This window comes from Saimiri boliviensis, chromosome 12 (assembly GCF_048565385.1).
Source record: "Saimiri boliviensis isolate mSaiBol1 chromosome 12, mSaiBol1.pri, whole genome shotgun sequence".
Classification (NCBI taxonomy): Eukaryota; Metazoa; Chordata; class Mammalia; order Primates; family Cebidae; genus Saimiri; species Saimiri boliviensis.
In genome coordinates this window covers 86,962,294-86,984,567 of record NC_133460.1, presented here as the reverse complement: position 1 = coordinate 86,984,567, position 22,274 = coordinate 86,962,294, and the positions used below count along the sequence as shown (strand labels likewise).

General features: G+C 43.6%; 1 protein-coding gene across 10 annotated transcripts in view; it reads right to left on the bottom strand.

Annotated features, from left to right (window-relative positions):
- Positions 1-22,274, bottom strand: part of GBF1 (golgi brefeldin A resistant guanine nucleotide exchange factor 1) — a 138,376-nt gene that overhangs the window by 24,753 nt on the left and 91,349 nt on the right. For 4 of the 10 annotated variants that reach the window (XM_039464953.2, XM_039464955.2, XM_039464954.2 and 1 more), the window contains exons 4-10: positions 13,694-13,825; positions 6,866-6,984; positions 6,295-6,403; positions 5,729-5,789; positions 4,579-4,633; positions 3,741-3,839; positions 66-213 (exon numbers count right to left, since the gene is read on the bottom strand). In XM_039464953.2, coding sequence (XP_039320887.1) covers positions 66-213; positions 3,741-3,839; positions 4,579-4,633; positions 5,729-5,789; positions 6,295-6,403; positions 6,866-6,984; positions 13,694-13,825 — 723 coding nt within the window. The remainder of the gene's footprint in view (positions 1-65; positions 214-3,740; positions 3,840-4,578; positions 4,634-5,728; positions 5,790-6,294; positions 6,404-6,865; positions 6,985-13,693; positions 13,826-22,274) is intronic. The other 6 variants (XM_039464957.2, XM_039464959.2, XM_039464958.2 and 3 more) reach the window with 2 other exon arrangements.

Genomic DNA, 22,274 nt, shown 5'->3' with positions numbered 1-22,274 from the left:
AAAGCCCTCAGAGAGAAAGGAGTTCTTCTTCTGTCTAATCAGAGGAAGCAGTCCAGGGCACTCACCAGTGAGGTTAGATGATAAGGTGGTTCCATTGGAAGTGGGCAGCTCTGAACCTGGTGTAACTTTGGTCATATGGCGTGGGGGCCGAGGGGATCTCTTCTGTTTCTTCCACTTGGATGAATCACTCATGCCTCCTGCTCTCATCTTCAGCTGGAAATATCATACCCCATTAGCACTGATATTCAAACTAAGACTCTATCCCTATAAATCTCCCTTCACTTAGTCCTACTGGTCTCTAGAAAACAAGCCTACCCCATATCTGTGCTAAAGTAGGACTTTAGACCATCAGTTCACATTCCTACTCTTCTAACCTGGCTTCTACATTTACCACTTCACAAGTTGGCATGGCAGCCTCCATGTGGAAAGTGACATTCTGTTTTGGGGCTATTCATTGGTAGGGCCAGCCCTCACACTTATCAGTCTGCTTCCCTGGGTCCTAAGTGTTACATTAAGCAGGAAATCCTGAGTCCTGTGGATGATGCATGACCCTCTTGCAGAAAGGGTAAGAGCAGGGTCTCCTTTGCCCAGACACTCAGATCTACAGGTCTCCCGGCTTTCCTCCTCAACTAGCTTGTAGAGCAGCCTCCTACTTGTAGTTTTATCCAACTATGAGAGCCTATTCTTTCCTGTCCTAGCTTTCTTATTGCTGTGTGGACTGGGCCTAAACCATAAACATCTCTTTTTTGTGTGTGAGATGGAGTCTAGCTCTGTCACCCAGGCTGGAGTGCAGTGGCACAATCTTGGCTCACTGCAACCTCCACCTCCTGGGTTCAAGCGATTCTCCTGCCTCAGCCTCCCAAGTAGCTGTGATTACAGGTATATACCACCATGCCTGGCTAAATTTTGTATTTTTAGTAGAGACAGGATTTCACCATGTTGGCCAGGCTGGTCTTGAACTCCTGACCTTAGGTGACCTGCCTGCCTTGGGCTCCCAAAGTATTGGGATTACAGGTGCGAGCCACTATACCCAGCTAACATATCTCTTATTGTCTGTAATTTCTTTCTTTTTTTTTTTTTTTTTTTTTTTGAGACAGAGTCTTGCTCTGTCATCAGGCTGGAGTGCAATGGTGCAATCTTGGCTCACTGCAACCTCTGGCTCCCTGGTTCAAGCGATTCTTCTGCCTCAGCCTCCTGAGTAGGATTACAGGCACATGCCACCACGCCCAGCTAATTCTTATATTTTTAGTAGAGATGGGGTTTCACCATGTTGGCCAGGATGGTCTCAAACTCCTGATCTCATGGTCTGCCCACCTCAGCCTCCGAAAGTATTAGGATTACAGGTGTGACCCACCATGCCCAGCCCTCTCTGGAATTTCTGTATCAGACTAGTCAAAAGCTCATTCCTTGGAGTTAAGGAAGGAGTGGCCTCCCAGTTTCTTTGTGGAGTCCAGGATAGAAGGTCATGTCATGCTGCTGCTGCGCTCTCTGCTACTCCCAATTTTGTTATAACAATGAGACCACCTGTCCCTTTCACTATTGGTCTTTCCAGATGCAGTTTTATGTTGTCAGATGGTAAGGCCACTAATTCCTTGACTCTTTGCTCTCTTCTACTTCCCTCTTGCTGTATTTCTGTTCTTCCTATAGCTTCCTTTCAGTGGCAAGGGACAATCTCCATCACCTGTTGACTATGCTAAAATCTGTTTTTATTTATTCTCTGTATTCTAAGGTCAAAGTTACTTTGTTTAGGACCATTTTGTTTTCTAAGCCCTGATGTTTTCTCAGTTGGGGTTTTAACTCAGTCCCTCTACAGAGTCGTTCTAAACTATTCCTAGACCGATAGACCATTCCTGGATTGGGTAATGGCAATGCTCTTTCAGGAACCATTAGAATGATTGAGAGAGTTGCAGCACTTTTCTCTCTGCTTCTTCCTAAAGGCTGAATATACCCATATTATCCATGGCCTGTTCAATTCCTTTTGATAGTTAGGGATAGACTCCCTTCCTCAAGCTCCCCCATGCTCTCGGGACCTGGGTAACCTTTGATTCTTTGCTTAGAAACCACATAATTCTTCCATTCCTAGTCATAGCTCCTTCCAATAAAGAAGAGGCTGAAGAGCTGAGCCCTTTCTTCCCCCAGCTCTTAGAAACATAGCAACAGCCTCACATTGAATTTATATTTCCAGATACTCCATCTCCAAAATGCCTGCAGTCATATGCCTAGAATTGATCTTCAGGCGTACTGAGCACCATGGCTAAGCAGGAAGCAAAGTGATCCTCTCTCCAGGAACCACTGGAGCTCAACTGGATTAAGTTCATGGTAAAAAATGTTTGGGAGAAGAGTCTGCCAAACATGCAGTAGGGCAAGAAGCCAAGAGATCAATGAGGGACCTCCTGGCTCTATTGGCAGTTATCGCTGAGCTCCCAAAAGTACTAAGAACTGGATCTACTTTTATCAGGTAGCCTTTCTCTCTAGGAGGCTCCCACGTTTCAAGGACCCCAGGCAAACCTACTTCCACGGAGAAGCCAGTCAGTCATTTAGATTCTGTCCCATATGAGGATCAGCTTTTCACATTTCCTTCTCTATCTTCTGCAAAGCTTGCTCCAACCTGGTCATTTCAATGAGTGTTCTCAGCCTCCTGGCTGGAGCAGGGGCCAAGAGGCTGCCAGTTCTCACAAATGCCTCAGCCCCTTAAAACGTATGGCTGTTCTCCCTCTCCTAAAGTCCGAAGGTGTGGGGTGGGCAGTAGGTATTCATGGAACTCTACACCACCTTATCTGTATGACTCTGTATTCCAAAGGACAGTGTAAGCTTTACAAAAAAGGAGCAGGTCCCAGGTTAATAATCATGGCAACATGCTGGATAGCCACTAATGAGAGCTGCAGCTTGAGACTATGCAAGCACATAAATGAAATGACACAATGCGTTCAAAGAGAACACGGGCCAATGGACTATCTAGCTAGGTGCACACATAGAGAGTTTTTTATTTTCAATGACCTGTATATCCACAACCACACCTTTAGCATGCACACTCTTGTGATAGATAGCCCAGACAGCCCACACCTCCTTCTTTCCCCTTTCTTCCTAAGGCAGGTATAGGCAGATTAGCGTAATCTTTAGCTTGGACCCCTCCCCTAAGCTCCCCTACACCTTGACTTTTAGAGGACAAAGGGCATCTTTGCAGATCCCAAAGTATTCTGTGTCCTGGGTTATCCTGGCACCTGGCTTCTTTCCATCAAGCTAGAGTTCTAATCCTTGGAATGACCCCTTTAATGGTAACCAAGAGAAAAAAAAAAGATCCCAACCAGATGGACTACCCTTTCCCTCCAAATCCAGTCCAGGTATCCAGATAGTGCTGAGGACTGTGCTTAATCTCTCTGTGCCAGCTCTGAGACAAGGAAAAGCTAGAAGAGGGAAGGTTCTTGTTTGAAGATCCCTTACAGTTTCCCTAGAAATGGTAGATCTTAAGCCTCCTCACAGGATAACAGCAGACCCCAGGCTCTCTAGGCTAAGTTTGTGATGTTCAAGGCTTCCTTCTCCTGTCTCTAGGCAACCAGATGCCCTAGGAGAATTCCCAGCACTGCAAAGCTACAATCACGTGCAACTCTTCCAAAGCCGTGCTGTGTTACTAGGGAGGGGTAAGTTGTGCGCTACACAATGGAAATGGGACCCAGGTGTTACATATAAAAAATAAACATTTAAAGAAATAAAAAGAGGAAGGGAGAGAGAGGGAGAGAGACCTTGAGGTTCTTAAAGAGTAGTACCCTCTCTAACTGGTTCAGGGCTTTGGTCTGCTCCCCACTACTTAGCTCCAGTTTGCTGAGGAGACATGGAGATATCTGCGAAAGACAGGCAAACGCACGATTTAAACAAAGTGAAATAAACTCAGACACACACCAACAGGGCACAGGGCAGGAATTGGGATGGATGGCAGGGGAGAGGGAAAGGTCAGGTGCATGCACCACACAGCTAAGGGTCATCTCCATAAGTAGAACCTTTTAGGGCTGCAAGTGGAATCCTCATCAGAGGCCTGTGAAGTCCAGGGCTTCAGTTCAAGATAGAAAGAAGCCATTCTCCTGCCCACCATTCTTCTCCTAGCAGTTTAAGAACCCTTTGGTTCTTAAATGTCTGGAGTCAGGCTTGACTAATTGCTTCAATACAGACTAGCACAAGCATGAGCAGCCCAGTCTAATTTAGCAGTGAGGTAAGATTTGGGACATAGCCTCTCTAGGCCTTCTACTTGCTGATAAGGGGATGGCAGTACTGAGGGGATGGCAGGACTTTCATCTTTGTCAACATACATTTTTAGCCAAGACTGATGGGTATCACGCAGTTTCCATGAAGAACCGACTCACCAGCTTATGCGGTGGTTCAAAGGTAGGCCAGAGTGGAAAGGCTGGGGAAGGGACTTATCTGGGAGAGAATACATTTCTCTCTAAAGGAGTCAGAGCTACTTCTAGATTCCAAGCAGACCTGTCTAGGCAAAAGCATATCTTTGCTAAGCAACGTTACCCCAAGGCACTGAAGTTGGGAGATTAAGGTTTGGATGAGGGACGGCAGATCAGGTCTCAATCATACCTTCTTCATGTTGGTCCCCACATAGTTCTTGGGTTCTTCTTTAAACTGAGGTAACCTATAAGATAGAGAATCCATTGACTGTCATCAGGGATAATGACAAATGTCCCCTTTCATGACAGCCACAAACCAAACGTACTCTGAGCCAGAGCATGCCCTGTGTCTTAGAAAAAGCTACAAAAGAGAAGCAGACTAATTTCACCCTTTTCAGAGCTTCATCAAAGAGCCACAGGAATCGGGGGATGTGTGACATGGACAAAAGGAGGTAGTTGTGACAGTGAGGTGAGTAAGTGCCCTTGGAGTGTAGAGGCTCTTTTTATTCCGAAACTGATTCCTTCCTGCTTATATTCAATTGGCAAATACTGCTGCCAAGAGATGGGGAGAGGGAAGTCTATCAAAACCCTAGGAGACTGGGCAAAAGGGAAGAATTAACAGGCAGGTTGAAGTTTTGAAAACAGTAAATCTGAGCCTGAGGAGCCAAAAATTCTTTGCAGCAGGGTCTAAAGGCAGTCTAGTCTATAGATAATAAAGATTATTATCTACAGATTTGAAAGCAAAAAGAAATCCCAAGGGACGGTTTAAGGCCATTGCCTCGACTCTTCTTTAAGTGAGTCTGTTGAAAGGAGGTGCAGGAAGCAAGTAGTTAGGTGTAGTATAAAAAGGCCTCCTAGGCCCTAGGCTGAGGGCCTTACTTGGGGGTAACCAACCGTCTTGGTTTGCCTGGGACTGACGGGGTTTGCCAGGATGCAGAACTTTTAGTGCCGAAATCAGGACAGTCCCAGGCAAATCACAACTGCTGGTCACCCTAACCTTAGCCCTCTCCCACAGAAATCAGGCTCCCTTGATTTGGCTTCCTCTCTGGGTTCCCTTTCCCAGCTGCTACCTGCACAGAAACAGACACAAATTTTCGAAGCAGAATGAGGTCTGCTCGCCTAGATTAAATAACCCTCTCCCTCCCCCTGAGGCCAAATCAGCTCTCTCTTGCTTCTCCCTTGCTCAGTAACCCTGGACCCAGAGAGCTACCCCCCTTTCATAATCCCAGTGGCCTGTGATGTGGCTATGGGGTTGGCCAGGTCCCTGACGTGGCTGTGTGGAAGCAGGCAGACTCAAGAGGCCTGGGCAGCCGGGCTGAAGCAAACAGCAGCAGGTTTACCTTGTGAAGAGCAGCTGCACCATGTCTACGAGAGTGTGCTCTGCGGATTTTCTCAATAACTCTGCACAGGCAAAAACAAATAACACAGGTGTCATTACTTGCTGTGCTATTATCAAGAGGGTTCTCAGAGCAGACTCCCCTCCAAACCTTGTTTACCAAGGATTATGCCAAACTTATTAAAACCAGCTCCAGCTCAGCCTGGCAGGCATAACTTCACTGGCCCACTAGGTGGCACTACTGAGTCAGGGATAAAAGGGGAGGGATTGACGTGTTCTGAGGGGTTGCAGGCTGATGTCAATCCCAGAAACCCCAAGAGAGGGTGATTTGGTGCCTGGGCTAAGTCAGTCTGGGGATCCATCCCAACTCCTGCCCTGGTATAATGGGCTGAGGTCTCTATTCTAGCTTCACAACAGTCAAGTAGAGACTTCTAGACCCCTATGGTTCCATTAGACAGATGACGGAGTCCTGAATTTTCCATCTTTCTGGGGTTCAGAGACAGCCCTCTGGTATTCATACTCAGACACTGGCCCCAGGAATGGTGAAGGTGCTAATATCCAAGCACCTACCACTGAGCCTCATTTCAAAGCAGATCCGGAAGCAGGACTGCATAATCTCACACACAGATTCATTGGTTAGGTGGGCACCCACTGGGGTTAGCAGCAGAGTCCGTAGAACCTATCAAGAAGAAAAAGGAATTACTGTGATAAACAAGGTCCTGAGAGGTACTTGGGGATAAGAGAGAGGGGTTAGCAAGAATGCTGACCTCACCTCAGCTTGGTAGAGAGGGTCTTGTCTTGAGAACTGTTTCTTCACTTTTTATGACCCTGACATAGTTCACAACTCATTCTAGCCCTAGTCCATGAGCCCAACAGATGGATGGCACAAACACAGTCTGCCAGAGGTACAAGTGTATTTAAGGCTTCTGGTATTTGATACCACTTCATATAAAGCTTTTAATGATTTTCCTTAGGAAAAGCTTTCACTTTGGGTACCCAGTTGCTTATTTGGAAACAAAGTAGTCCCCCTAAGCCTCAGTGGAGTCAAAACACAGCTTCATGCTGTGATCAGAATAAGTAGATAGAGCCCATGGCACCAGTTCCTGGCCATTAGCCTAATTTCTATTTCCCTCTCGCTTACCTGAAGGATTTTCATCAGGACAACTTCATCGCTGGCAGGATCTGTGCCAACAAAACGAGCATGGGTGACAGCATCTGCCATGTTCTCCATGCCTTCTGCGGTGCCTTCATGGGTGGGATCTACTCCAGTGAAAAAGGAAAGATTAAATGATGTGGAGAAGAGAGAGAGAAAAGGTAAGGCAGCCTGTCTAGGGACCGCTTTGAGAGTGTTTCCTCTCCAGTTCCCTAACCTGTGGCTCCTTAAGCTACATGAGAATTTTTCCTGTTAATGGGCTTTTCTTTTTTCTTTTCTTTTTTTTTTTGAGACAGAGTCTCGCTGGCTTTGTCACCCAGGCTGGAGGGCAATGGCGTGATCTCGGCTCACTGCAACCTCTGCCTCCTGGTTTAAGCAATTCTCTGCTTCAGCCTCCCAAGTAGCTGGGATTACAGGCACCTGCCACTACGCTCAACTAGCCTGGGGAAAGGCGTGAAAATTTAAGAAACCTAGGAAACTTCTGCCAGGCCTGGTCTCTAGAATGAAAGGGCAGCCAGTAGCCTGGCTCTTTCTCCTCTCCTCTTAGTCCTGGCTTGAAGACACCAAGCAGGGTAACTGTTCATATCCCCTATGCCTCAGACATGACTGCATCTGAACTTCTCCCAATTGGTTATTTATTTATTTTTATTGAGACACAATCTTGTTCTGTCGTCCAAGATGGAGTGCAGTGGCACGATCTTGGCTCACCACAACCTCTGCTTCACAGGTTCAAGCAATTTTCCTGCCTCAGCCTCCCGAGTAGCTGGGATTACAGGCATGCACCACCACACAGGGCTAATTTTGTATTTTTAGTAGAGATGAGGTTTCTCCACGTTGGTCAGGCTGGTCTCCAACTCCCAAACTCAAGTGATCTGCCTGCCTTAGCCTCCCAAAGTGCTGGAATTACAGGTGTGCCTGGGGCCCAAAGACCCCTTCTTTAGTTTTATTCTTATTTAAAGTAATATGACGATGAGCAAGAATCCTGTTTCCAGCTTAACTAAACAGGCACTAGGAGAGAAAAAGAGATAAACTAAACAGGACTGGAGGCTGGCTAGCTGGGGAGTAGGCAGGAGGGAAGATTTCAGCTGTACAGAATAAGTGGGGAGAAGTGGAGGTCAGACAAGGAGCACCATGCTGGAAATGAACACAAACGCTACTAAGAGGGGAGCTCAGCTCCCATTCATGTGTTAAACAGCCAGGAGGAGTAGCCAAGTAAGTTGTCACCATCAAGGTCTACAAGGGTCCTGCTGAGTTCCTGCCCTAGGTCTGCTGCTCTGAAGGACCCTTTCCAGGGCTCTTTAGTTCTAAAAGGGGAGCCTAAGTAAGGGGAAAGGGCAGGCATATGATAAAGCTTTGTGAGTAACAGAGAAAGTTGCTCCAGAGGTGGCATGGAGTAATGCTGGAACACCTCCTAATTCTAGTAGCAGGGATTATAACATAGTTTTTCTTTTTCTTTTTTTTTTGAGACAGAGTCTCACTCTGACACCCAGGCTAGATGGAGTGCAGTGGCACCATCTTGGCTCGCTGCAACCTCCGCCTCCTAGGTTCAAGCAATTCTCCTGCCTCCCCAGTAGCTGGGATTACAGTTGCCTGACACTATATCCAGCTAATTTTTGTATTTTTAGTAGAGACAGGGTTTCACCACATTGGCCAGACTGGTCTTGAATCCCTGAGCTCAGGTGATCCACCTACCTTGGCCTCCCAAAGTGTTGGGATTACAGGCGTGGGCCACCGTGCCCAGCCCATTCTTTTTCCCGGTACCTGAAATGAAGGAGTTCCTGAGCCTAAAACTCAGGAGATGGCTAAGAACACAAACTTTTTTTTTTTTAAGACAGGGTCTTGCTCTATCACCCAAGCTGGAGTGCAGTGGTGTGATCATGGCTCACTGCAGCCTCGACCTCAAGTGATCCTCCTACCTCAGCCTCCTCAGTACCTGGGACTACAGGTGTGTGCTAACACATCAGGTGAATTTTTGTATTTTTTATATAGATGGGGTTTCCCCATGTTGTCCAGGCTGGTCTTGAGCTCCTGGGATCAAGTGATCCACCTGCCTGGGCCTTCCAAAGTGCTGGGATTACAGGTGTGAGCCACCATGCCTGGCCCCCAAACATTTATCTTGCAATGATAAGCCAGAAGACTTACTAATTATGAATGTTTTCCTCTTTTTATTCTGTCCTCATTAGCATCTGACACCATATCAAGACTTTTCTTTGTCCTATTTACAGCATCCTTCTACTCAGCTCTGTGAGTAGTTAGAGGTCACACAGAATAAAGCCAGTTTCATGACATATAGTAAAATGGAATGACCCAGCTCCTGCTATCATACCAACCCTCCACATTTCTCCCAATCAGCACACACACAAATCCCATATTCTCAAGGCCCTTGCCCTAGTCTCTATCTCATAGCCTTGCCTGACAGTCCCCACCCAGGCCACCAGGGCCCACATAGGAAACCCAGGTCCTTTTCAGTGTTGTGTAGCATTTCAGAGCTAAGTGAATAGTAGCCTTGTTCCCATCTCACAAGGCTCCTGGGGGTCCATTTCTTCCTCTCTTTCAGCAATCTCTCTCATTAAGGTGTCTTGTAACTTATTATTTTGAATCAGGCACTCCTTCCATCCCCCAACCAGAATAGGTTCAGAGAGACTTGGTTAAGGTGGTTTATGCTCTACTGATCTCTTTGTAGCTCTTGTCCCCTGAGGTTGAATGAAGTAGCAAAGTTAATTTTCTAAAAACGCAGGTAAGGGCTGGGCACAGTGGCTCACATCTGTAATCTTAGCATTTTGTAAGGCCGAGGTGGGCAGATTGCCTGAGCTCAGGAGTTTGAGACCAGACTGGCCAACACAGCGAGACCCCATCTCTACTACAAATACAAAAATTAGCTGGGCATGGTGGTGCATGCCTGTAGTCCAAGCAACTTGGGAGGCTGAGGCATGAGAATTGATTCAACTCAGGAAATGGAGGTTCCAGTGAGCCAAGATCATGCCACTGCACTCCAGCCTGGGCAACAGAGTGAGACTCTGTCTCAAAAAAAAAAAAAAAAAATTCTATAAAAAATAAAAATAAGCCGGGCGCGGTGGCTCAAGCCTGTAATCCCAGCACTTTGGGAGGCTGAGGCGGGTGGATCACGAGGTCAAGAGATCGAGACCGTCCTGGTCAACATAGTGAAACCCTGTCTCTACTAAAAATACAAAAATTAGCTAGGCATGGTGGCGCGTGCCTGTAATCCCAGCTACTCAGGAGGCTGAGGCAGGAGAATTGCCTGAACCCAGGAGGCAGAGGCTGCGGTGAGCCGAGATCGCGCCATTGCACTCCAGCCTGGGAAACAAGAGCGAAACTCCGTCTCAAAAAAATAAATAAATAAATAAAAATAAAAATAAAAAGGCAGACAAGAGTGACAGGTCTTTAGAACCATAGGCAAGGCTTGCTAGCAAGCCATGAAATCAGTGTTACAAAAATTCTGGTCTGGCTGCTGTATGGGGGCAAACGAAAGGCCAGTCCTTAAAGGAGGATCTAAAATAATCTCTGAAACCTTGGATCATAGAATCAAGAGGTGGGAGTTTTCTTCCAGAAGAACAGCCTAAACCCTTCTTTAACATGTCCTCCTCTTCTGGCTACTCTGGAGCCACCTTGAGGGAAATCTGCCAAACCCATCTCTTTTGCTTTTTTGGCTGTCATACACTCCTTCCTGCTCTTTTTCTCATGCTCACTGCAATCACCACCTCCAGCATTCTCCTTTCCCACCACAGGAAACTCCAATGACCAGCTGGTCTCAGGTCTCCAATGACCAGCCTGACTGCCAAGTCCAGGAAGGGGAGAGAGTAACACCAACAAGACAGCAGAGGGAAAAGGCACAGCAGGGGCAGCCACTGGAGGCTGTGAAGAGAGATGACCTGCAGGTGGTGCTCAGCACAAGGCTGGAAGTGGCTGGGCCTGATTTTGTTTAGGAAAAGTATGAAGCTAGGACTAGGGTGTCGGAGAGGCTGACGCACCTGTTCAGAAGCTAGCTGGTACCCAGGATTCCTGCTCAGGAATGCAGGAATGAATGCATCAGCTAAGCAAATCCAACATTTCTAGAATAGATAAAGGGTTTTCTTGCCCTGAATTGAAGACTATTTCTTTTTCTGGTTAGCTAAAGCCTGAGCCTAATCTTTTCTTGTCTCCCTACTTAAGAAACAAAGACAGTTGCCTGTTTTCTATGTTCTTCATCCTTGTACATGGGCTGCCAATTGGGGAATATGAATTCCTGAATTGAGTGTCAAGACCAACTAAAAAAGGAATCCAAAGAAATATACCATAAACAAATTTAGAGATAACCTATAGGTTAGGGGAAATATTTGGCCTAGATTAGGAGCAAATATTTGTAATGCTAATGGTAGGCAATGGGTTAATATTCCTACTATACAAAGAACTCCTACAAATTGACATGAAAAACAAAAACAAACAACTAAAAAAAAAAAAAATAAGTGGGGTGGGAGCTAGGGGAGGGACAATGGAGGGTGGGGAAGGATGCCTGATGTAGGTGGTGGGGGGCGGGGCGGGGATGGAGACAGCAAACCACCATGGCACGTGTGTACCTATGCAACAATCTTGCAAGATCTGCGCATGTACCCCTGAACTTAAAGTACAATAATGAAAAAAAAATAAGTGAAGGAGAGGAAATTCAAATGTTTCAACTGCAAGAAATTAAAACAACAAAAGGCTAGGTGCAATGGCTCATGCCTGTAATCCCAGTACTTTGAGATGCTAAGGCAGTGGATTACTTGAGCTCAGGAGTTCAAGACCAGCCTAGGCAACATGGTGAAACTCCATTTTTACTAAAAGTACAAAAACTAGCTGGGTGTGGTGGTGTCTGCCTATATTCCCAGCTACTTGGGAGGTCGGGGTGGGAGGATCACCTGAGCCTGAAGGTCAAGGCTGCAGTAAGCTGTGATTGTGCCACTACACTCCAGCCGGGGTGCAACAGAGCAAGACCCAGTCTCAAACAAAACAAAACAAGGCCGGGCATGGTGGCTCAAGCCTGTAATCCCAGCACTTTGGGAGGCCGAGGCGGGTGGATCACGAGGTCAAGAGATCGAGACCATCCTGGTCAATATGGTGAAACCCCGTCTCTACTAAAAATACAAAAAATTAGCTGGGCATGGTGGCGCATGCCTATAATCCCAGCTACTCAGGAGGCTGAGGCAGGAGAATTGCCTGAACCCAGGAGGCGGAGGTTGCGGTGAGCCGAGATCGTGCCATTGCACTCCAGCCTGGGTAACAAGAGCGAAACTCCATCGCAAAAAAAAAAAAAAAAAAAAAAAGAAACAAAACAAAACAAAAAAACCCCACTTTTTACCTACCAAGTTGGCACAAATAAATAAAAATAATAATATTCAATGCTGATGACAGGGTGGGAAAGTGGAAATTCTCAATTATTGCTGGTGGAAATGTAAATGATGTAACCTTTTGGGGAAGCAACCTGGTAATAGTTATAAAAATGCAATATGCACATGGTCTTTAATCCAGGAATCCCAAGGTCAGAGATCTTTCATACATGAGTAAAATGAGTAAATAAGGACATGTGATCAAGGATGCTTATATCAGCATTATTTATGACTTCAATAGGAAACAATCTAAATATTAAATATTAATAAGCACATGAATTGTGTTATATCTATATTACCCTATGGAAATTATACAGCCACTAAAATAAATCATACAAGGGGCTGAGGGAAGAGGGAAATGGGGAGTTATTGCTTAATGTTAACTCCCTATTATGTTAAGTTTCTATTTGGGGTAATAAAAACGTTTGGAAAATAGATGGTGGTGATGGTTACACAACATTGTGAATGCAATTAATGCCAATGAATTGTAAACTTAAAATCATGGAAATGGCAGCTGGGCGTGGTGGCTCATGCCTGTAATCCCAGCACTTTGGGAGGCTGAGGCAGGCCTAAGGTCGGGAGTTCGAGACTGGCCTGACCAATGCGGAGAAACCTCGTCTCTACTACAAATGCAAAATTAGCCGGGGGTGGTAGCACATGCCTGTAAGCCCAGCTACTCAGGAGGCTGAGGCAGGATAATCACTTAAATCCAGGAGGTGGAGGCTGCGGTGAGCTGAGATCGCACCATTGCACTCCAGACTGGGCAAGTAAAGTGAAATTCCATCTCAGGGAAAAAAAAAAAAAAAGAAAAGATGGAAATGGCAAGTTTTATATATATTTTCTACAATATAAAAGAATAAATCAGATGACTATATTATGTAATATAATAGTATTTCACTTAATACAATTAAGTGAAAAAAGAAAATATCTAGCACATAATCCTATTTTTATTTCATTTTAAAAAGGGATGGTACTTCATTTATAAACACACAGAAAAACAAAGATTCAAACCAGGCTGTTAACACTATTTGCCTAAAGGAAGAGGAGGAGCATTGAGAAAGATACAGGAGGGACATTAACTTTTCTTTTCATCACCTCTTGTTTGTCTTCTTACAAACATAATGCATGCATTATGTCTGAAAAAATAACTTTAAAAATAAACCTAACCAAATCTCAAAGGATAAGGTACCACACCCTTAACTCCTCCCAAAGCATAGAGAAGCCAAAGTACCAAGGAAAGCTTTTCTCCTGCCCTTCCCACCTGAAAAACGTGAGTCAGCTAGCATGATCAGTAACCAATAACAATCCTATTTCTCTTCTACAAGAAAAGAGATGGATGAGAAAAATTTCCCACTATATAAATAGGTAACCTCAACTTTGGTAGAGCCAACATAACCCTGGGAGAGATGGGAAATGAAGTACGGTGGTCATGCAACAAAGCCTGAGCTCTTACCTATAAGTGCATAGGACAGGAACTTGTTGACAGAGGTGAGCGCCAGTCCAGTGATAGGGCCAGTGGTGTCTTCAGAGCGAATCACTTCCAGAAAAGGACGAAGGAATACATTGGGCTCAATCTCAGAGAGTTCTGCAGGAAAATAAACAGAAATGAAGAGATACCATCTAACAAAAAGCTAAACCCTGGAGAAAGGTCCTTCTTGTTTGTGCCATAAGGCTAAAAGTCTTTGTTGCTGGGTGATCTTCTTCCCTCTAGATTACCTGGAATCAAATCCCAGACACTGCATCATTTTATCTGTAAAGTTTCAGTACGTAGATCTAAAAGATTAGGAATCTTAAAAAAAAAAAAGCACAATGTTATCTTTTTTCTTTTTTTTTTTTTTTTTTTTTGAGATAGATTTCCTGCTCTGGAGTGCAGTGGCATGATCTCCACTTACTGCAAACCTCCATCTCCACCTCAAGCCCCTCAGCCTCCTCAGTAGCTGGGACTACAGGTGTCTGCCACCATGCCTGGCTAATTTTGTATTTTTAGTAGAGATGGGGTTTCACCATGTTGCCCAGGTTGGTCTTGAACTCCTGAGCTCAAGCAATGTACCCACCTTGGCCTCCCGAAGTGCTGAGATTACAAGCGTGAGTTACCATGCCCGCCCCACATTATCATACTTAAAAAGTTAACAAATGGTTAAAATGGTAAATTTTGCATTATATGTATTTTATCACAATTTTAACAAATGAATAATTCTTCAATATCATCAAATATTGTGAGTCAAGTTTTCATGCCCATTCCACCACCCTCCCTCCCCCTGTGATATAAATAGGTGACCTCAACTTTGGTAAAGCCAACATAATCCTTAGGTCCCAGAGTGGGCTTCTGTCTTTATGTTCTTTGCTGTTATAGTCAGGGTCACTTCTCTTAGAGAAGAGTGCAGCATATTCCAGGAGGCTGAGAGGAAACCTTGAGGTTTATAGTCCCTTGCTGAAAAACTAGTTTAACAAGAACAAAAGTCTGAGCAGTCTCCCAGTCATGGAGTGGAGGCAGTCTGTAATCTTAGAAAAAAAAAAAGTTCCCAATCTTTTTTTTTTTTTTTTTTTTGCAAGGTGGAAGGTGAAGGGGAATATACTGATATCCAAGGACTAGAATGGAGTGGTAACTTTCATTTTACAGCTGCTCCAGACCTGAAATGAAAGCTTCACATGTAGATGTTCTTCACATGTAGATATAATGTTAAAGTTTAAATGTAGTAATTGAAGCTTTCAGTTGTAAGGAAAGCAACTACATCTGTTCTTGGAAGTGACTTCATACACTACCCCTATAAATTTGCCAATAAAACCATCACTTACACCTTTTTGAACTTCATTTTCATTGTTTTATAATTAGTTTAAAATAAATTAGGTGATTCAGTTCAGTCTGCTTATTATAATAACTATGACAGAACCATCCAAATCTTGGCAAAGTTGATTTCCAATCCTCTGAGTTTTGTCATCTTTTTTTTTTTTCTAGTTTGTGCTGTGTATCCCAGTTGACATCCGCCCTCTTAAAAAAAATTTTTTTTTAGGCTATAATACATTTTATTTATTTATTTATTTATTTATTTATTTATTATTTTTATTTATTTATTTATTTATTTTTGACAGAGTTTTGCTCTTGTTACCCAGGCTGGAATGCAATGGTGCGATCTCGGCTCACCACAACCTCCGCCTCCTGGGTTCAGGCAATTCTCCTGCCTCAGCCTCCTGAGTAGCTGGGATTACAGGCATGTGCCACCATGCCCAGCTAATTTTTTGTATTTTTAGTAGAGACGGGGTTTCACCATGTTGACCAGGATGGTCTTCATCTCTCGGCCTCATGATCCACCTGCCTCGGCCTCCCAAAGTGCCGGGATTACAGCCTTGAGCCACCGCGCCCGGCTATTTATTATTTTTTAACTTTTATTTTAGGTCCAGGCATACATGTGCAGGTTTGTTATACAGGTGAACTCATGTAACAGGGCTTTGTTGTACAGATTTGTCTCCCAGGTACTAAATACAGTACCCAATAGTTATTTTTTCTAAAGTTCCAAACCATTTTCTAGCCTGTTTCCTGCCTAGAGTAACTGCTCTGAGATGAATGGGCAATTGATAATCTTTATTTTACAGATGAGAAAAGGCTCAGATAAGATACATGATTGGCCCCAAATCACACAACTAATATGCAGAGCCGGGATTTGGATCCAGCCTATATGGCTATATGGTTCCAAAACTTGTAAAACGCCTATATGGTTCCAAAACTTGTAAAACCCCTTCATCTGTTCTACCTGAATAGATGAAATTTTACTCCTGAATTTAGAAGATTCCATTCCAGGTCAAAGACTACTTACTACACTCTACGTGCTCCCTACCCTACTCTGGCCAGGATTTAATTTGTTTTTCTAGATTCTGCTGTGCTTTCATCTTTCAGAGAGACCAGCTCCCTAAAATGCTTCCTAAAGAGACTAAAAATGTTTAGGGATGTGATCTAGGCTGCCCCACCTTTAGAGACAAAAGGAAGCAGGGTTTCCTAAGTACCTTCATTTTCATGCAAATGTAGGGAGCTGCCTACTCAATTCCTACCACCCCCACCCCCTTCCTGAGTAAACATTCCCTGGGCACGGCTGCTCCTCAGATTAATGCTTTAATTAATTGGCAGATTGGGTAACATTTTCCAAGCCTGTCTGTACAGTGATCATATCAGCTGTAAAAAACCTGCTGCTCTTCCCCACTCCCCCACCTAGAGATGTAAAATTTACAGAAAAAACCTAGAGAAGAACGTGTGTGTGTGTGTGTGTGTAGCAGTGATGGTGGTGGAGGGTTGAGATACAAGGAATTTAAAGTATACGGAAAAACTGAAATACATAACTACTTTTAAAAAGCATATAAAAATTTAAAGTCATCTAGTCTTGCTGCCTTAGGAACATGAATTATGTACAATTTGTTCTATTATCTTAAAAGTGGTCATATGTGGTGTATTTGACATATAAAAGTCTAGAGGAAAAAGTCTTTGAGAATCAGGACAGGAACAGATTTTCTGTGTTTTCATTTAGCTATACTTGCTTCACATCTTCCTTCATGTGAAAGAATAGGGCAGTTTTACATCTGGGGTCCCTACTTCTAGGGCAATGTGCATTCAGCCTCTTTTTATTAATTTGGTAAAATTCTTTTTTTTAAATGAATGACTCTATACAGCATGTAATTTTACAGGCAATTTTCAGATTGGCTTCCTTCATTCAAAATGGTGCCTTTGAGGCCAGGCGCGGTGGCTCAAGCCTGTAATCCCAGCACTTTGGGAGGCCGAGGCAAGTGGATCACGAGGTCAAGAGATCGAGACCATCCTGGTCAACATGGTGAAACCCCGTCTCTACTAAAAATACAAAAAAGTAGCTGGGCATGGTGGCACATGCCTGTAATCCCAGCTACTCAGGAGGCTGAGGCAGGAGAATTGCCTGAACCCAGGAGGCAGAGGTTGCGGTGAGCCGAGATTGCGCCATTGCACTCCAGCCTGGCTAACGAAAGCGAAACTCCGTCTCAAAAAATAAATAAATAAAATAAATGGTGCCTTTGAAATTTGTCCAAGCTATTGCATATATCAAAGCTTGTTCTTTTTCACTGCTGAGTAGTATTCACTGCCGTATGTAACAAAGTTTCTTTATCCATCCACTGGTTGAAGGACATGTGGGATCTCCAGTTTGGGACAATTATGAATGTAGTTGCTATAAACATTCATGTATCAGCATTTGCGTGAAGATAGGTTTCCACTTCCCTAGGGTAAGTACCTAGGGGTAGGATTTCTGGGTCAAAGGGTAAAGGTACGTTTAGCTTTACTGTCAAACTCTTTTCCAATGTCACTGTATCATTTTATATTCCCACTAGCAATAAGAATTTTAGTTTCTCCACATCCTCTTCAGGACTTGACAGTGTTTTTACCGAAGTGATTCAAGTATGTAGGCAATAGTATCACCATGTGGTTTAAATTTGCATTTCTCTAATGACTAATTATGTTGAACATCTTTTCATGTACTTTTTGCCATCTGTATATTCTTTTGGGTGACATGTCTGTTCAAGTCTTTTATCCATTATTAAACTAAATTGTTTTCTTACTATTGCATTTGGAGACTTCTTTATTCTGAATTCAAGTCCTTCAGTAGTGATACACAATTATTTATAAGTATTTTCTCCCAGTCTTAAGCTTATTTTTTCACTCTCTTAACATCTTTCATAGAACAGAAATTTTTACTCTTGATGAAGTCCAAATTACTGATATTTTATGGACTGTGTTTTGTTTTTTTAAAATTTTATTTATATTATATCTTATTGTGTGTGTGTATGCATATATATATATATATATATATATATATTTTTTTTTTAAAGAGACAGGGTTTCACCGTGTTGCCCAGGCTGGTCTTGAACTCCTGAGCTCAGGAAATTCGCCTGCCTCGGCCTCCCAAAGTGCAGGGATTACAGGCGTGAGCCACCACCCCCAGTCGTGTTTTGGTTTAATGTCTAAATTGACTCTGCCTAATTCCAGGTCACAAAGATTTCCACCCACCCCCCCACCGTTTTCTCCTAAAAGGTTTACAGATTTATGTTTTTTCACCTATGATCTATTTTAAGTTAATTTTTGTATAAGGAGTGAGGTTTAGACTGAGGCTCCTTTTTTCTTTGCCTAAGAATGTCCTACTGTTTCCAGCATGTCACATTAAGTTGTCTTTGCACCTTGGTGAGAAATAAATTGACCAGGTCGGGCACTGGTGCCAACACTTTGGGAGACCGAGGTGGGTGGATCCCTTGAGTCTAGGAGTTCGAGACCAGCCTGGGCAACATAGTGAGACTGTCTCTATAGAAAATAATTGAAACAACAACAACAACAACAACAACAACAACAACAACAAAGTTTTACATGCCTATAATTTCGGCACTTTAGGAGGCTGAGGTGGGTGGATCACCGGGTTGGTCAGGAGGCCAGCCTGGCAAACATGGTGAAACCCCATCTCTACCAAAAAATACAAAAATTAGCAGAGCATGGTGGTACACACCTGTAGTCCCAGCTACTGGGGGAGTCTGAGGTGGAAGAATAGCTTGAACGCAGGAGTTAGAGGTTATGGGGAGCTGAGATTGTGCCACTGCACTCCAGCCTGGGTGATAGAGCAAGATCCTATCTTAAAAAAAAAAAAAAAAAATTAACCAGGCATGATGGCACATGCCTGTAGTCCCAGCTACTCAGGAGGTGGAGGTGGGAGGATTGCTTGAGCCTGGGAGGCTAAGGCTGCAGTGAGCTGTGATCATACCACTGCACTCTAGCCTGGGTGACAAAGCAAGATCCTATTCAAAAAAATAAAAATTAAGATTAAAAATAAATTGGCCATACTTGTGTGAGTCTCTTCTGGGTTCTCTGTTCTGTTTTCTTATGTATCTAATCAACACCACACTGTGTTAATTATTAGAGATATATACTAGGTCTTTGAGATGGTGTCACATTCTGTCGCCTAGACTGGAATGCAGTGGCATCAACTCGGCTCACTACAACCTCCGCCTCCTGGGTTCAAGCGATTCTTGTGCCTCAGCCTCCCCAGTAGCTGGGATTACAGGCACATGCCACTTCACCTAATTTTTGTATTTTCAGTAGTGATGGGGTTTCGTCATGTTGGCCAGGCTAGTCTCGAACTACTGACCTCAGGTGATCTGTCTGCCTTGGCCTCCCAAGGTTCTGGGATTACAGGTGTGAGCCACTGCGCCTGGCCTATACTAAGTCTTAATAACAGTGGTATGATTCCTCTAACTTCAATTTTTTTCCCCCAGCACCATTCAGTGTTCCAATTCCTTTGCCTTTCCATTTGAATTTAAGATAAACTTGCCTTGCTGGAAATTTGAAAGGAACTGCACTGAGCCTATAGATCAATTTGGGAAACATGACATCTTTGCTATGTTATGCTAACCAATTCATGAACATGGTAAGTCTCTCCATTATTCAGATCTTGGTTTCTCTCATCACTGTATTGTAGTTTTTAGCATACAGATTTCATATATGTTTAGTTAGATTTATACCTAAGTATTTAATTTCATTTGGAGTATTTGTAAATGGTATTGTGTGTAAATTTCAGTTTCTGTATGTTCATTGTTAGTATACAAAAATGAGATTGATTTTTGTGTGCTGTAACCTTGTGTCCCGTAACCTTACTAAAGTCACTTATTAGTTCTAGGAGTTTGTTGGTTGATTCCTTGGGGTGTATATAATGCAGATAACATGATTTTATATATATGTGTGTGTAAACTGTGATATATATGTATATACATATATGTAATTATGCTATCTGCAAATATGGGCAATTTTATTTCTTCCTTTCCAATTTATATGCCATTTATTTCCTTTTCTTGTTTTATTTTTACCAGCTAGGACTTTCAGTACTATAAAAGTAGACATCTTACCTTGTTGTTAATTTTAGGGTGAATACATTCAGTGTTTCACTGTAAAGTATGATGTTAGCCATAAGTTTTTTGTAGATGTTCATTATCGTGAATGGATGTTATATGTTATTAAATGCCTTTTTTCGGTCAATTGATATGATTGTGTAGTTTCTCTTTTATTTATTTATTTATTTATTTGAGACAAGGTTTCACTCTGTCACCCATGCTGGAGTGCAGTGTTGTGATCATGGCTTACTGCAGCCTTGACCTCCAGGACTCAAGCGATCTTCAGCATCCTGAGTAGCTGGGACTATAGGTGTGCCACCACACCCAGTAATTTTTGCGGAGATGAGGTTTTGCCATGCTGACCAGGCTTGTCTTGAACTCCTGGGCTTAAGTGACTCACCCTCCTTGGCCTCCCTAAGTGCTGGGATTATAGGCATAAGCCACTGGGACAGGCCTGGTTTTTCTTCTTTAGAATGTTAACATGAAAGACTGGATGATTTTCAGATATTGCATCAGCCTTGCATTCCTGGCATAAACCTCACTTAGTCTTGGTCTATGATTCTTTTTATATATTGCTAGATTTGATTTGCCAGTCTTCTGCCTCTTAAGATGAAGAACTCAATATGGCATTGAAAGCCTTGGCAGAGGCAGGAGTGATACCATAGAGATGCCAGGACAAAATATCATGGAGGACTCTCTGGAGGCTCTATGTGTAACCCTCACACAGCATACAATCCAGTCAATGGACTAGGGATCAGCAGTCTCACTCCTATCAACAGCCAGACATATGATACCCAAGACCTGCATCTGTCAAATTAGATAGTTGAAATCGGCAGGCCGCAGTGGCTCACACCTATAATTCCAGCCCTTTGGGAGGCCCAGGCGGGTGAATCACTTGAGGTCAGGAGTTTGAGACCAGCCTGGCCATCAGAGTGAAACCGTGTCTCTATTAAAAAGACAAAAATATGAGCCTGGTGTGGTGGCACATGCCTGTAATCCCAGCTACTTTGGTGGCTAAGGCATGAGAATGGCTTGAACCTGGGAGGTAGAGGCTGCAATGAGCCGAGATTGCACCACTGCCCTCCAGACTTGGTGACAAGAGGGACTCTGTTTCAGGGGGAAAAAAAAAATGTTATTTGTAATCTATGACTGCTAAGATATGTTCATTCCAGCACTTCCATTTTGTAAGCCAGTACTTTATAGAAACCTACTGATGAAGCTGAGCGTGGTGGCTCAAGCCTGTAATCCCAGCACTTTGGGAGGCCGAGGCGGGTGGATCACGAGGTCAAGAGATCAAGACCATCCTGGTCAACACGGTGAAACCCTGTCTCTACTAAAAATACAAAAAGTAGCTGGGCATGGTGGCACATGCCTGTAATCTGAGCTACTCAGGAGGCTGAGGCAGGAGAATTGCCTGAACCCAGGAGGCGGAGGTTGCGGTGAGCCGAGATCGTGCCACTGCACTTCAGCCTGGGTAACAAGAGCGAAACTCCATCTCAAAAAAAAAAACAAAAAAACCTACTGATGAAAAACTAGAAGGGCTAAGCTTTTCAATAAGCCCACCAGGAACCTTCATTATCATGTCACTTCCCTACACCTTCGAAAAAAGAGAATCATGAAATACAAAGTTAACTTTCCCCAAAGAGTTTTGCTCTCTAGTTTCAACTGTTGAGGGGAAGTTAAACTCCTAGTGGATCATCACAAGTAAAGTTGGGTATGTATGTATGTATGTATGTATGTATGTATGTATGTGTGTATGTATGTATGTATTTATTTGAGATGGAGTCTTGCTCTGTTGCCCAGGCTGGAGTGCAGTGGCACATTACAACCTCTGCCTCCGGGTTCAAGTAATTCTCCTGTCTCAGCCTCCCAGGTAGTTGGGATTACAGGTGTGTACCACCATGCCCAGCTAATTTTTGTATTTTTAGTAGAGACAAGGTTTCTTCATGTTGTCCAGGCTGGTCTCGAACTCCACTCCTGACCTCAGGTGATCCACCTGCCTCAGTTTCCCAAAGTGCTGGGATTATAGGCATGAGCCACCATGTCCAGCCATTAGTAAGGATATTTCTGATTTAAGGGGTACCTTTTTGTAAACATGTAATTTTAAAACAAATCTGAATTTGTAATCCTGGTGAGATGTTCAGATAGTCCTCTAG